The 15,000-nt window shown below is 47.5% G+C and overlaps 1 protein-coding gene across 1 annotated transcript in view; it reads right to left on the bottom strand.

The window, feature by feature from the left end:
• LOC307242450 (attractin-like protein 1) overlaps positions 1–13,629 on the bottom strand; it is a 258,960-nt gene extending 245,331 nt beyond the window's left edge. Inside the window, exon 1 of the mRNA XM_080016946.1 lies at positions 12,961–13,629. Coding sequence (XP_079873072.1) covers positions 12,961–13,196 — 236 coding nt within the window. The 5' untranslated portion in view covers positions 13,197–13,629. The remainder of the gene's footprint in view (positions 1–12,960) is intronic.
• Positions 13,630–15,000: the final 1,371 nt, after the last annotated feature.

Raw genomic sequence — 15,000 nt, 5'->3', positions numbered from 1 at the left:
CTCTCTGGGGGGGGCATGTAATAAGCTGTCTATATTTGGGGAGTTCATGGCTGAGGTTTCCTTTGTTAAAGTCGCCAAGGACAACAACTAAGGAGTCCGGGTTTGTCCGTTCCACACACCGTATCTGGTCAGCAAGCGTGCGCTGTGCATCCTGCACGTTGGCCTGCGGTGGTATGTAAACACCGACCAGTCTAAATGAAACAAACAACATGATAACAAGGTTGAGGAAAAATAAATACTATATAACATGGTGGAAATTCAGCTCTAGAAATATTCTAGAGCAGAATTTCCAGTTGCCCCCCTTCTACATGTTAGCCTACACAAAGTCTTCAAACAAGAACATGTGAAAGTGTAAAATCAGCTGTTACAAATATTAAAGCGGTAATCTGGAACGTTACTTCAAATCCCATATTTGATACTATATTTAGCTGGCACTTTGTAAGAAACAGCCATTCGATGTATTTCTGCTCTGTATGTGCTCCTCTACAGTATATGCCGTTTCCATTGTTGATGGCAGGGTCCGCCACCTTTAGCAACGAGACAGAATTTGACAAATCAGCATAGCTAGTTGTAGTCAGTGAACTGTCAATGTGGATAAAGAAATATCCGCACCACCTCAAGTGACCACAAAAAATACAACAAATCAATTGGTCAGCAAAAGAAGGGATACTTTCCAGAAAGGAAAGTGAGAATCTTAGAGCGAAGGTGGGAGTAAACCAAGATGAAAAAACTGTTGCGGTTTCGAGTGGAATTCTGGAACCTGTACCGTAATCTACCCGACACGGACAATTTTAGGGATTGCCACTTTCAAGGGCTTTTTGTGGCACAGCCCTACGAATCAAACAAAATTTCAGAAATGAACCCTGAAATGCCCAAACTGCAGCTGGTACAGATAAAATTTTTACCGTGAAATTTCTATCGTTGACAGGCAACAGCGAGCAGCCTGCATGTCATAAACATTCCCATCAGACTTTAGAGCCACAGCTGGCTGCCGGACCCTGGTCGTACCCTGGTCAATTACTCCTCATGCCTCCCCCAGCCTCCACGCTCTGTGCCCCTACCTGAGGTCTACTAACTCCCGGTACAAGATGGCTACAGCCACTAGCAGGTGGTCTATTTTCCGCAGGCTGGCCAATTTCTGCTGAGGAGTACATGTAACACGGAGCATCATGGCGGCCCGGTAGCAAGGAAGATCCTCCATCCACGAGACAGCTGCGCTTTAAAAGCTGTGCATGATGATGTCATTTTGTTAAATATTAATTACCATTAGTTTCGTTTTTTTATAATTTTTTACCAGTTTTGAGTGTCAGTGAACTAGATCGTACAATGGTGAATTTAAGACGGGTGAACAGGACATAATGCAGTTTTAGTGGTACAGATGTTTCATCCCTAATTTCCCTCAGCCCTATGTTCCCTCACCCAATGTCCCCTCAGCCCTTGGATCCCATGATACAATTTTCTCCAATTTTGGATCCTATGTTTCCTTTGCCCTAAGTTCCCTCAGCCCTGTTTCTTAAACACAATGTTCCCTCATCCCTGTTTCTTCAACACTATGTTCCCTCAGGGCTATGTTCCCTCACCCTTTGTTCGCTCATCTGTACTGTATGTTCCCTCAGTCCTATGATCCCACAACACAATGTTCCCTCAGCTATATGTTCCCTCATCCCCATGTTGCTTTAACCCCATGTTCCCTCAGTCCTACGTTCCCACAGTATATTCCTTCAACCCATTGCTCCCTCAACTCCCTCCTTTATTGTTATTCCACTTGGGGCCAGAAACGGCTTGAGTTATGACATGCTACATATAGTACTACATAGTCAACAGTGACTCAATGGGCCAATGTGAGGTGTTCAAACATTTAAATATATTCCAACACATGTTAATGCTTTGGCAAATTCTTGCACGGTAATTGTTTTTAAAACAGACAGCAGCTGCATATCGTGACCTGATGAACCAACAACCACAGTCCTGTGTGGTTTCAAGGCACCGAACGCCCGGACCAGGTCCACTGGGTGGTTTATAACTCAGCCAACGCCCTGACCAGGATCTATAAAGCATCACATAAAACTGCATATAACATTCTTCCACCGAGGGGGCCAATATCAAACCTGAACTATCACAATCAGATCTCCAGGCGGGCAGCGCAGTATCACACACTGGGGTCTGAAGGTGCAGCTATTCTACTCTGATTGAGGTAGTAAAACTCTTTTGGCACTGATATAACCATCTAACTTTCTTGTTAATATTTTCGTTTTAGCCAATAGTCCAAACCTCCACACCTGTCTGTACTATACTTGGAGAGATAACAGTGAAACTGTGACCAAAACACTATTGTACGTTCTCTGATGGCGCTCACGTCTTTGAACTGTGAAGTGAAATAACGGTGAAGTTGAACTATTAATCATTATGATGTGAACCCCCCTCCCCCCCCGGAAACCTCTTGAAGGACCACCAGGGGGGTCCCGGGCCTCGATTTGAGAACCACTGACTTAGAGGGTTCATTTGAAACTGTGACATGGAGGCATATTAACCTTGGGTACACTGTAATATCTTGGGTAAGTATCTCAGCGCCAATTGGGTTTACCGGTTCAAGGACAAGCTAAAGCCAGCCGTTAAAAATAACGTCAAATTATTCGATCGTTTGATTTGCTATCAAACCGCTAGCTTCCCGACAATTGCATTTGTAATAAGAGCAAGGTTTCTGCTCAGCGTGGTGATATCGTTAAACTGAGTGAAGCACGGTGGGAGATGTGGTCCGCCATGTGAGACTCAACACTCAATATTAGTATGAAGAGTATGGAGTATTAAGTATTTGGGGCTGAATAAGAACAGATGGGGAAAACAAAAAAAAGAAAACATGAAACAAACTCATCCCCGACCCGTACCCAACCGTACAAAACATAATATAATATTCAAATTCCTTCTCGTGCGACATCTAAGTGTTGGAGCCGTTCTTATTGTTAATGCAATATTCATCACCTAAAGTGGTTTCGGGAACGAGCGGTTTTTATTAAGGCAGATCTAAAAAAGCAATTAGAAGAACGACGGCGTGGCAGCCGACCGCGGAGCCTGCCTCGGGTGTCACTAAACACGGCACTAAAAGATTTTTACACGGTGCCACCTGGCATCAGAATGTGAAATTTCCAGAGGGGGAAAAAGTGTGTGTGTGTGAGAGAGAGAGAGAGAGAGAGAGAGAGAGAGAGAGAGAGAGAGAGAGAGAGAGAGGAGAGCGAGGGAGAGCGAGGGAGGAGAGAGCGAAGAACAATGAAGTGAAATACACCACACCACCTGGCAGAGAGTGACAGGCTGTGATAAAATGACCTATTCCCCAACAGCCCAGCGTGTGTTTTGTGTGTGTGTGTGTGTGTGTGTGTGTGTGTGTGTGTGTGTGTGTGTAATGGACTGCATTTCTATTGCGCTCTTCTAGTCTTGCGACCACTCAAAGCGCTCGACAGTACCTGCCTCACATTCACCCATTCACACACACACACACACACACACACACACACACACACTCATACATCGACGGCAGCGGCAACCGTGCTCATCGTGAGGGCTCAGTGTCTCGCTGAAGGACACTTCCACGTGCTGCCGGGAGGAGCCAGGGATCGAACCAGGAACCCTGTGATTACTGGACGACCCGCTCTGCCTCCTGCACCCCCGTCGGTGCGTGTTTAGGACCAGTCTCAGAATTGACTATTTCTTGGTTTAGAAGTGCACCGGAAACATCGGTCCGTCCTTACCAAGTGTATTTACTGGGACCACACTTTGATACCAGTACAAGAACGTGTGTGTGTGTGTGTGTGTGTGTGTGTGTGTGCCTGTGCGTGTGCGTGTGCATGTGCGCGTGCGAGTTAGTGTGCATTTAGATTCCTTCCATCCCCGTCTTCTTCTTTGCCGCCCAGGCCAGCAAATCAGATAGCGAGGAGAGTTACAAGAGAACCCGTGCAAACAAGACAAGACAGGTAATCCAGCGTCTGCATCAGCGCGTGCGCACGCACACACGCCCGCGCACACGCACACGCACACACACACACACACACAAACACACACACACACACACACACACACACACACAACGAAGTGCGAGTTTGAAACAGAGCCTCTCGTGGTGGATACAGGCAGAGAGAGAGAGAGAGATGTGCACCACTTACATACTTTAACACAGTTTGCCGTAGGACACCGTCTCAATCTCCCATCGTACTTAACACACAACAAATAAAGCTTTATTAACTTTGATTTGGAAGACAGAGAGAGGTCACGGCGGAAACCAAAAAGATTATAATTTGTACTCGGGTTGGATCTCTCTCTCTCTCTCTCTCTCTCTCTCTCTCTCTCTCTCTCTCTCTCTCTCTCTCTCTCTCTCTCTCTCTCTCTCTCTCTCTCGTCTGATTCCACTCTAACCGACAGACAAGGGATCCTTGGGGGAAAACTATTCCTGACTTTCACGGAACACGGACAGACTGCGCCAGAAGTCATTCCGACGTGAACTTCGTGTTCATCAAGAACCCAATGATTGACATACGATCCATTTTTATTCAGAGGAACACAATTTGAGCACAGACGGATGGCGGGTGCACGAGGAAAGGAAGTGGAGATGGAGTGGAGGAGGAGCGAGGGGGGAGGACCTCGGAGGTGTTCCCTGCCAGGAAAATAACAAGGTCTTTAGTGGACGTTGCGCCACACACTGCAGAACATTCCAGCCCACACACTGGACAAACACACTTCAAACACACTGGGACAGCCAGACTCAGCTCCATTCTCCGTCCAGCTCGAGGTCAAAGGTTCGACGGGTCACTCGGTTAAAAAATAAATAAATAAATAAAATAAAAAAATTGGTTCATTTGGTTCACTTGGTTCGGTTGGTGTGACGCACGGCGAGGGAGGGAGGACGACTTCCTGAAGGCGAACGAGTCAGAAGAGTCTGTTGGGGTCAGGCTGGTGGAAGAATGCAAAGTGTGGATGCCAGTAAATATTTGAGCCCAAATTCCATTGAAATGATATACTGTAGTTGGGCAGAGAAATACCCAGAAATCTGAATCAAACTAATATTATTTACTTCTATTGAAGTTGTTTATATCGGTGGGGTAAATCGGTCAAATAATATGAATTATAACAACAAAAAATTATTTAAATGAATAAATTATAATTCATAATTTAGAATTATCATTATTATTTATATTGATAAATCAAAAATTAATTTTACAATTTTTTTTTTTTTTTTCCCTTGCCCATTCACTAAATGTAATCTTAAGGAGCTGGTTGCACTCGTAGTTGGGCTCGCTCTCTTTTGGTCCGCAAAATCACGGTTCTGATTCTGTGAGCACCCGTGCGTCTGGTTTCAGGTGCCCAGCCGCGATTCAATAACAAAAAAATAAACAGCTCTTTTGTTTGCCGGAGTGACTCCCGACCCCGAGCCATTTAACCAGATTTATTCATGGCGAACGAATTGTTTGCTGGTCTTCGGTTAATACTTGGATGCGGGTATGCGACGCTCTGACACCCTCCTGCACACGAGGCCTCCTGGAGGGGTGAAGGAGAGGGGGGCCCGCTTTGTCGCCGTCGTTTATCCCAAAGTGGCCTGTTCCCCACCGTGATCGGCTAATCAGGGACAAAGATCTTTCCAGAGTCGCCGACCGGTTTCCCACGCAACAGACAGGTATAGTAAATGATCCGTGCGTGCGTGTGTGCGTGTGCGTGTGCGTGTGTGTGTGTATGTCAGTGTGTAATGGGTCGTCTTAACCGCAGGCGCAGGGGCCAAATGAATATCGATCGAGCGCGTCTTCCCGGGGCACAACCGGAGAGGCCGTGACATCACTGCACGGAACGAATACGCTCGACCCAGAAAAAAAAAACAATAGAGATGAAAATGATGAGGCTGAAAATGATTGGATTTTAGATTTGATTCAACTGGAACAAACGCCCTTCAGAACGGTTGGAATTCGCGAATCCCTCCTGGAAATATTTAGACGTCACGGCGGACAGAGAACCAAGAGGGCAGAAGTTGATTGAGGCAAACGGCGTCAAAAAAAAAAAAAAAAAAAAAAAAAAAAAAAAATGGAAGGATGAACTCCTCTGCAGAGCAGCAATAAACTGACAGCACGGTGAAGCATCGCTGAGCCGCCTTTATGGTTCGCCGGCGCAGCGGCGGTTCCTGCCGGAGGCGATATAGGCACTTGCCAAGGACGGCGACTTGCCTGGGGCAGCAGAGCGCAAAGTGTTCAGTCTGCAGTGCTCCATCGCTCTGCAGGCTGCCGCTGCCTCCAGCCTGAAGGTGCCGAAATGCACAGCATGTAGGAACTGAAATGCTGTGATCTAAAACACAAAACTGGCAGGAGAACGCTCAAAAGAAGAACACGTATGATGTGATATATATGATAATAATCACATGATAATGAAGATCTAACACCCAATACATACACAATTTAGGGGGGAAAAAAAGGCACTTAGGTACTTCAGCCTTTTTCCACAGGAGGAACTTAGTTCTGAAATTGGTGCCATTCGTGTGGTGCCTGGTCCCCAAAAAAGAGGGCCTTCGGGTACCATGGGGTTCCATCGGGGAGTCACTGGGTTTGTCGTCCTGAACGTTGATTGGTCGAACGCAATGTACGGCAGGCATCGCAAAAGCACGTCAGCCCGAAATGCCAGGACGCCGCTGATTTAACGCGCTTTCCCTAGAAGTTTACCCTAAAAAAAAGTCACAGAGACCCCAAGAAGGAATTTCCCTTTCAGGGAGAGCGATCCAGCGATCATGGAAAGTACAATTGAATTAAAAAAAAATGAAAAAACCAAAAACAATCAGGGCCTCGGGTGGGCAGAGCTGTGTGGATGTGGTACACTAATTGAAGTACGCCTGTTGTCACCGCGTGTGTGTGTGTGTGTGTGTGTCATTGCTTTCTCGCTCATCGCGGGATTAACTCACACTGGACAGATGGCCATGCCATGCCCCGCCCGCATGACTACTTCCACACAAACACAATCACACAAGAGTAAGATGCACATGTCAGCTGATGATGTAAGAGATCCCACCCTTCTGTTCAGAATAAAACAAATTCTCTCTATCCCTCCCTCTCTCTCTCTCTCTCTCTCTCTGATTTTTGACGTTTGGTATCTGAATTAATAATGCTATTTTTATACTATTGCTAAAATATTTGAAAGGAAAGTATTTAATAATTATTCCCAAAATAATTTCATATAAATGAAACACTATTGCCAAAGGTAGTAATAATAACAGCAGTAGTTATAACTAATCATTTTCACTAATATTTAAAAGTAATAATAATAACTGTAACAACATAGTAATACATTATACCTTATATAGCTATACTTGTAATGTATCCTGTACATACATAGTGGGAATATTGTTATTTTGCCTCCGATATTCAGGCGGGCCTCACTACGTGGGACGCTGAACATCTGCATGAAAAAAAAAATCCCCTCCGTGGAGTGCGATTGCATGTCTCTGGGAAACGCAAGAAGGAATGAGTTCCTCTTGAAAATGGGAGATATGGTATGAGTGATGTCATTTGTGATATTTCTCATGGTGGTTGACAGTCACATTGACTTCTTATATTTAAAACAGTGGTTCTCAACTCTGATTTTGTCATCCTGCCAGGTATTTTCACTTGGAATATCAGGTCTGAAAAGCAGCAGCAGGCTACTCGGGGTCCTGACCTAAAACATGGTTCTCAACATGGAATCCAGGGACCGCCAGGGGTCCTTTAAGAGGTTCCAAGAGGTCCACAGCAAAATGATTAATATTCAAAATGTCACCATCATTTAAATTTGAAGACGTTAGTGCCATAAATTACAATAAAGACACTTTTGATCCTAGTGTCACTGCTATCTCTCTAACTATAGAATAGACAGGTGTGGAAGTATTAAATGGGGTGCATGGAGACCCATGCATATCAAATTGGGGTGATTTTAAGCATGGCGGCACCAATGTACGTATCACGTAGGAAAAGGTTGCTGCACCACCAGGACGAGTGCACGGGGACAGGCGCGCCGCCACCGTACAGATTTAAATTCAGGAAAGAGGAAGGGGGAAATCGTGATGGACTCCAGCATAAAGTAATAGGATTAAATGCCACAGTAAACTGCCCTCGCAGTATTAGTAGATGGATTAAACCCGACATGAAGTGGAGAGTTTCAATCCAACGCTATAATGCTATTTCAGAGGAGGGGTGGGGGTGAAGGAAAGATATCTTATATATTATATATGTTTTCTGATATATATACATACACACAGTATGTATATATATATATATACACACACACACACACACACACACAGACACACACACACACACACACACACATATATATATATATATACACATATATATATATATATATATATATATATATATATATATATATAGACCGTACACACACAGAGACACACACACACACAGTATATATACATATGCACATTCTGTACATACACTGCCCCCAACACACACACACACACACACACACACACACACACACACACGAGAACCTCTGGTCTTAAATATAATTATTACATGACAGCAACCTTTGGTCTGAGTAAGATGGGTTATTTTTAATTTTTTAAGCCATGGAATTGAGTCGTAAAATAAAACTCCCAAGCCCCTGGTGACTCGCTGTTGTTGTCGTCTGAGGACCACAATAACCCAACGGCACCATGTGGACTGGTGATGCAGGACTCACAAATGTTTCATTCGCAGCAAACAAATTGCTTAAACTCGAGACTCAACAGTGAGGAGTCGCCGGGGCTCGTTCCTTATTTGTGAATGACAAGAGCTGAGGGCTGTGAGTCACAAGCACAGTGAGTGGGCGAGAGAGAGAGAGAGAGGGAGAGAGGGAGGGAGAGGGAGAGAGCAAGTGAGTGAATCTGAGGATGAAATTAATGTGGAAAAAAGGTCAAGGCATTCGGCATAAGTCATATTGGATGTGACAGATTTACACTTTGTGTTCCGCCAAAATCAATCACCTTGAGAGAATTAAACGGTGAACCGTGTGCTCCACCAATCCAAACAAACGAGCGGCGAGTCCGAAAATTGAACAAACCTTTTGACTTAAGTAACTCGTAAAGAGATGAATTTGGGTTTATAATTTGGGTCTATAATTATATATTTTTTTTTTATTTTACACAAAAGGCCTGAAAACATCCCCTGCTGTCCATTTCTCTTCCTTTCCAAAGTGTTCAATTTTTCTGAGCTGAAGGTGAGATTTCCTGGACTTCACAAGACCAATGTGTGAACGACAAAGCAGGCGGAGCCGCAGGGAGGACGGCGCGGCGGAGGGGGAGAGAAAGCTTGACTTATTTTGGAAATTTCAAGGACGTGTGATGGTCATTAGAGACAGACTTTCACCAAATGTAGCTCGAAGCGATGGGAAAAGCAAGGATTTGTCTGTCTCTGTCTCTCTCTCTCTCTCTCTCTCTCCCCATCAATTAGCACCATCCACATCCCACCCCTCATCCAGGATCCAGGATCCCTGCTGGAGCTCTGTTCTGGGAGAGCCAGACTTGACGTTCTTGCAGATTGTCCCTCAACACCTTCCAGCGAGGGTTGGTTTTACCCAAGGAAAAGTCAAGGCCAGAATATCTCCCCTACATTAGACTTTTTTTCCCCCCAGTTAAAAACACGAGTGCAAACAGGAAAAGCCATTGGAGGTTGTAAAAACGCAATATTCCAAGTAATTTGTGTTTTCGCAGGTGGGGTGGGGTGGGGTCGGACGTCTGGTGGTGCGCTCCGTGCCCGGCGTCTGCGGCCCGCGTTCTGCGACTGTGGGTGCGTCTTGTGCCTGGGTTGTATGTGTGCGCCTCGGGGGTGGTGCTGGGTCTCCCCGCGCTCTCTGGGACTGGTTTATGCTCCTCGGGGCTGTGCACGGGCGGTGCTCCGCGGGCTTCTCCCGGGGGCTGGGGAAGGGGGGGGGTCTTCTGTGGCTGCAGGGCAGGGTGCTCGGGGGCTTCCCGGCGGTGGCGCAGTGTCTGTACGGCTGAGGGATTGAGGGGTGAATGCGGGGCCTTTTCTGCTGCCTGGAGGCGCTGCGATGCAACACCGACCTCATACACCAGAACCAATTGGGACACGTCACGTACACTCACCTGTGGACTGACACGAAACGCACGCGCACACACACACAGTCATCCCACAGTTCGTCCACAGGACAGAGTTATTGCAGCGGCTCTCGATGATTTAAGATTGAATAAAGAGTTGCATTGCAGGTTGACAGCCCGAACTCCACTTGCAGGCTAACTCCGCCCTGACGCAGTGGCATAAAAATACTCTGTGTCGTATGCCCAGCATGCTGACAGCACCGGTTAAAATAAAAGAAAATAACTGACTGACTCCATGTTACAAGAAGCAGGCTGATAAAACTGCATGACAGATGTTAAATGCATCAACCACGACAACAGGCTTTTACAACTGAGTGTGTCCCCCGGGAATTCAGAAATGGTTATCTTATCTTATTCAACAGCATGGTCAGGGTGAGGTCACAGACATGAGGTCACTCGGTTGTTACGGGTCATCGGTTCTACGCGTGAACAAATCTCTGCATAAGAGGTAAAAAACGCTGGTTATCAATTTTTCGGCAACAACCAAGCATGAATGCCCTGCTCATGAACTGTCTCTGAAAGACGGCGGGAATGGTGTCAAAGCAACACAATAAAGGAGTTTTACACGGCTTTGATTGGTTTTTGGAGATATATCACCGGAGGGGGTGATGGAGTGACGCTTAAGGGGGCGTTACGAAAATAAAACATTCAAAATGAATTATATCCCTCGCGCAGGCGGAGGACGTGACCATTTTTTAATCGCGCGTCAAATAGCAACTATCAAAGTTCCATCGCTACGACATTTCATAGTTTGATTTACCTGGAGAGTTTGTTATAACTTTGCGTTTCAGGAATGGAAACAATAAAAATGTTGTATCCGTTGCAGTTGAATGAATGAATGGATAAGTGTCACCATTTCCTACCGTTGGAACGTTCCATAGTAATGAGAGAAAAAAAAAAAAAAAAAAAAAAAAAAAAAAAGAGATGATGCCGGCGGATTCTGGAAAACGGGACTTTGGAGATCCTTAGGTCGAGGACATGAAAAGGTTTTTAACTATGTTGAACCACTTGTTTCCAAAGCCATCGTTTACTTACTATTCAGTGTGATTGATTTACACTCTGCACACCAACGGAAAGAAATGAACCGAGAGTGGGACAAGGGAACGACTCTTTTTTTTACTTGAGCGACTTGTCAAGAACTGAGTCTTCATCCCTGGACGCCAAGTCTTCCGACAGATAGCTCCACATTTATGATTTACTATTATTTTCACTTTTTTTTTTTCCAGCTAGGCAGGATACGTTTTCATTTTAAAGACAGCGTTGTGATCTTGTGTGGGGAAACAAAACGCATTTGGTAGAAATTTCTCACAAACGGAAGTGAACTATGAACTTATATGAATGTATTTGCGGTTTGGGGGGGTGAAATCTCAGCCCTCGAGCCGGAAAAAGCTTTTGCGCCGAGAATGTCCCCGTTTAACATGAGTGGCCGTCGACGGCAATCATCGCGGAGGTGCCTTCGAAAATAGTTTAACCGGTGCCGTGAAAAGAGAAGGCGATCTGAAAGAGATGTTTGAATACGGGAAGTCTTGAACTTGTACTTGAAGGTGTGTAGATAGCAGCCCTGTTGAGTTTTAGCTGGGTTTGAGTCCCGACAAGCATAACGGCTGCGGGTCCAAGTCCTATAGGTCTCAATGTCGTCGTCTGTTTTCAGCTTTTTATTTCCTGTGCTTCTTTGTTTGGCATAATGCATTTTATTCCTTACGCACAGTTAAGCACTTTGGATCATGTTTACCTATGAAATGGGGTAAACAAATACACTTGTCTCGTCCGCACATTCAAATAAACCCTTCTTCCACACGGAAAATTTGATTTGTCACCTGCCAAAGGGCAGGTCGTAAAAACTGTCTTCGGTAATTCCCGTCAGAGAGCAAGGTGTAAATATTGTGACAGAGCCACGGGTGAAAACAGCCCGATTGCCAAATCCCAGAGTGGAATAAACACAAATTAGGTGATTTGTTGTCATTCCGGACGGTGAGCAAAAAGGTGCTGGAGTGTGTGTCCGTGTGTGTGTGTGTCTGTGCGTGTGTGTGTGTCAGAGCAGCAGATAAGCCAAGAGAGAGTACCAATGAAGAAAAACAAACTGGAAGACGGAGACGGAGAGCGGGGACCGATGAAGCCGCTCTGCTGCAGTGTCTCCTCCTCTGGTCTTACTGATGACGGGGATGCCGGAGGATTTAAAAAAAATAAATAAAAATAAAAGGCTCAATTGCGATGTCCGTTATTGAGAGCCATGCACCACATCACTGGAGTGGTGTGAGTGTTCTGTCCGAATAAGGAGATCCATGCATCTCTCCCCCCCCCCCCTTTTTTGGGGGTTTTTATTTAAATGTGCTCTTTTAACACCTAATGACTAAAAGCAGGCTTCAAATTGACAGCCTAAAACAAAAAAAAACAAACAAAAAAACAGAAATGAATCACCGCATCGATTCAAAAACAGCTCCAGTTTTTAAGCAGCCTACATCTCATAGGGAAATGACATTTGTTCGTTTCCGTGAAGAGTGGCATCTACCCCCATCCCCACAGAACTCTATCCGCTCCAGAGAAACGGATGACAGGGGCCACAATAGACACGCCGCCTTTGTATTGTTTACCTGTCTACCTGTCTGAGGGATTCCTGAGAGAGGGAAATGCAAGGCCACTCATCCCTCCCTCCCTCCCCCCCTCCCTGGGTGGAGTGACAAAGGAACGTCCCTGCAGTCTCCTCCTCGGCGGCGGCTTCCAAACGGCGCTTCTTAGGGCCACACCAGCATGGAGGAGGGGGGCGGGGCGGGGACCACCCAAACCCGAGATGCCCCGTCAACAAAAAAAAGTAAAAAAATAAAAAAAAACAAGGCTTCCGAGGGAGAACTTACCTGAACCTGCCCTGGCAGTGCTGGCAGCGGTCCCCGACCCAGCCGTGGTCGCAGACGCACGTCTCGTTCACGCACCTCCCCGAGAAGCAGCTCCTGTTGTTCTCGCAGGACCGGGGCACCGAGGCCTGCGCCAGATGCAGCGCCAGCAGCATCCCCAGGCATGTCCTCGCCGCCGCCCCGCCGGCACGACCCGCCGGCCAGGGGCGCGGCTGGAGCCTCCTCCCGCCGCCGCCCATGCTCGACCTCGACCTCGACCTCGGCGTCCGGCCGCCGCCGCCGTCAGATGATCACGTGGCTCCGGGTGTCAACCGCGCACGACTTCCGCGCCGTCCGCGGCGTGGGGGGACATTGGCACAGGTGTCTCCGGAGGGAACGGGGCGCCGGACGCTGGGTCGGGACGGGCGGGCGGACGGACGGGCGGAGGGAGGGCAGGATGGGTGGAGGTCCATCCAAAAGTTCTCCCGAGCAACTCCAGCCCGTGGGAGGCGCGCGGATGTAAACACGGAGCGATCCGAGGGGAGCGCGGGGCGAGGAGGGGGGCGAGGAGGGGGGCGAGGAGGGGGGAGGCGTCCGGGCTTCTACTTGGGTTTGTTTTCTTGTTTTTATTCGAGTGACACCGCTCGGCCGGGGGCTCCGGAGAAAGCTGCGACAGAGCTGCCCGCTTCCCTGCCTTCCCGTCCTCCCTGGCTCAGCGCTGCTCCGCACGGCGCGCACGCACACGCACACACAAGCGCGCGCGCACACACACACACACACACACACACACACACACACACACACACACACACACACACACACACACACACACACACACACACACACACACACACACACACACACACACACACACACACACACACAGCTGGTTCCTCCTGGAGCTCAGCACCACGACGCGGAGCACCAAGCCCCGCCCCGCCAGCCCCGAGCAGGAGCTTTAAAGAGACAGTGCAGCGCTCTCTCTCTCCCTCTCTCTCTCTATATCGCTCTTTCTCTCGCTCTCTCTCCCTCCCTCTATCTCTCTTTCTCTTTCTCTCTCCCGCTCTCTCTCTCTCTTTCTCTCTCTCTCTCCCTCTCTCTCTCTCTCTCTCTCCCTCCCTCTATCTCTCTTTCTCTCCCTCTCTCCCTCTCTCTCTCGCTCTCTATCCTCCCTCTCTCTATCCCTCCCTCTATCCCTCCCTCTCTCCCTCTCTCTCTCTCTCTATCCCTCCCTCTCTCTATCCCTCCCTCTATCTCTCCCTCTCTCCCTCTCTCTCTCTCTCACTCTCTCTCGCTCTCTCTCTCTCTCCCTCTCTCCCTCTCTCTCTCTCTCACTCTCTCTCGCTCTCTCTCTCTCTCCCTCTCTCCCTCTCTCTCTCTCTCACTCTCTCTCGCTCTCTCTCTCTCTCCCTCTCTCCCTCTCTCTCTATCGCTCTATCTCTCTCTCTCTCCCTCTCTCCCTCTCTCTCTATCGCTCTTTCTCTCTCTCTCTCTCCCTCTCTCCCTCACTCGCTCCCCCTCTCTCTCTCTCCCTCTCACTCCCTCTCACTCTCTCTCACTCTCTCTCTCTCTCACTCTCCCGCTCTGTCTTTCCCCGTTGTTTTTATAGTTTTATATAGGATTTGTTATTCGTTACTTTTTTTTAATTATTCATTTATTATATTATGTTTGTTTTTTTTTTAATGAAAATCTGACGTCACAAATCGACAAGATGAATAAGTGTATTTGGGGCAGTTCTGACATGCTGTCTTCCAAGTTTGATCCGGATCGGTCCATTATTTTGGCACAATTTAGTAACGAACCGCAATTACTCGCTGCAACGCGCGCATGCGCAAGCGGCGGTTCACGCAGGTCGCATGACAGCAGCGCTGTCCCGTGATTGGTCAACAAGCGCGTTTTCACCAAGGCGCCGCACTGGTGCTGACGCCAGACGTCCACGGACGTCAAGGATCCCGGGAACACCCCCCCCCCACGCACCCACGGACAATCTGAATAAGGTGTGTATTCGGGCGCCGTTCCAACACGACATCGCTCGGGGCTTTCATCCAGACCGGCTCGGTGTCG

The sequence above is a fragment of the Zeus faber genome (assembly GCF_960531495.2).
Source record: "Zeus faber genome assembly, chromosome: 16".
In the NCBI taxonomy this organism is placed as follows: Eukaryota; Metazoa; Chordata; class Actinopteri; order Zeiformes; family Zeidae; genus Zeus; species Zeus faber.
The sequence above is the reverse complement of the archived record's forward strand: the minus strand, read 5'-3'. Positions and strand labels throughout refer to the sequence as shown.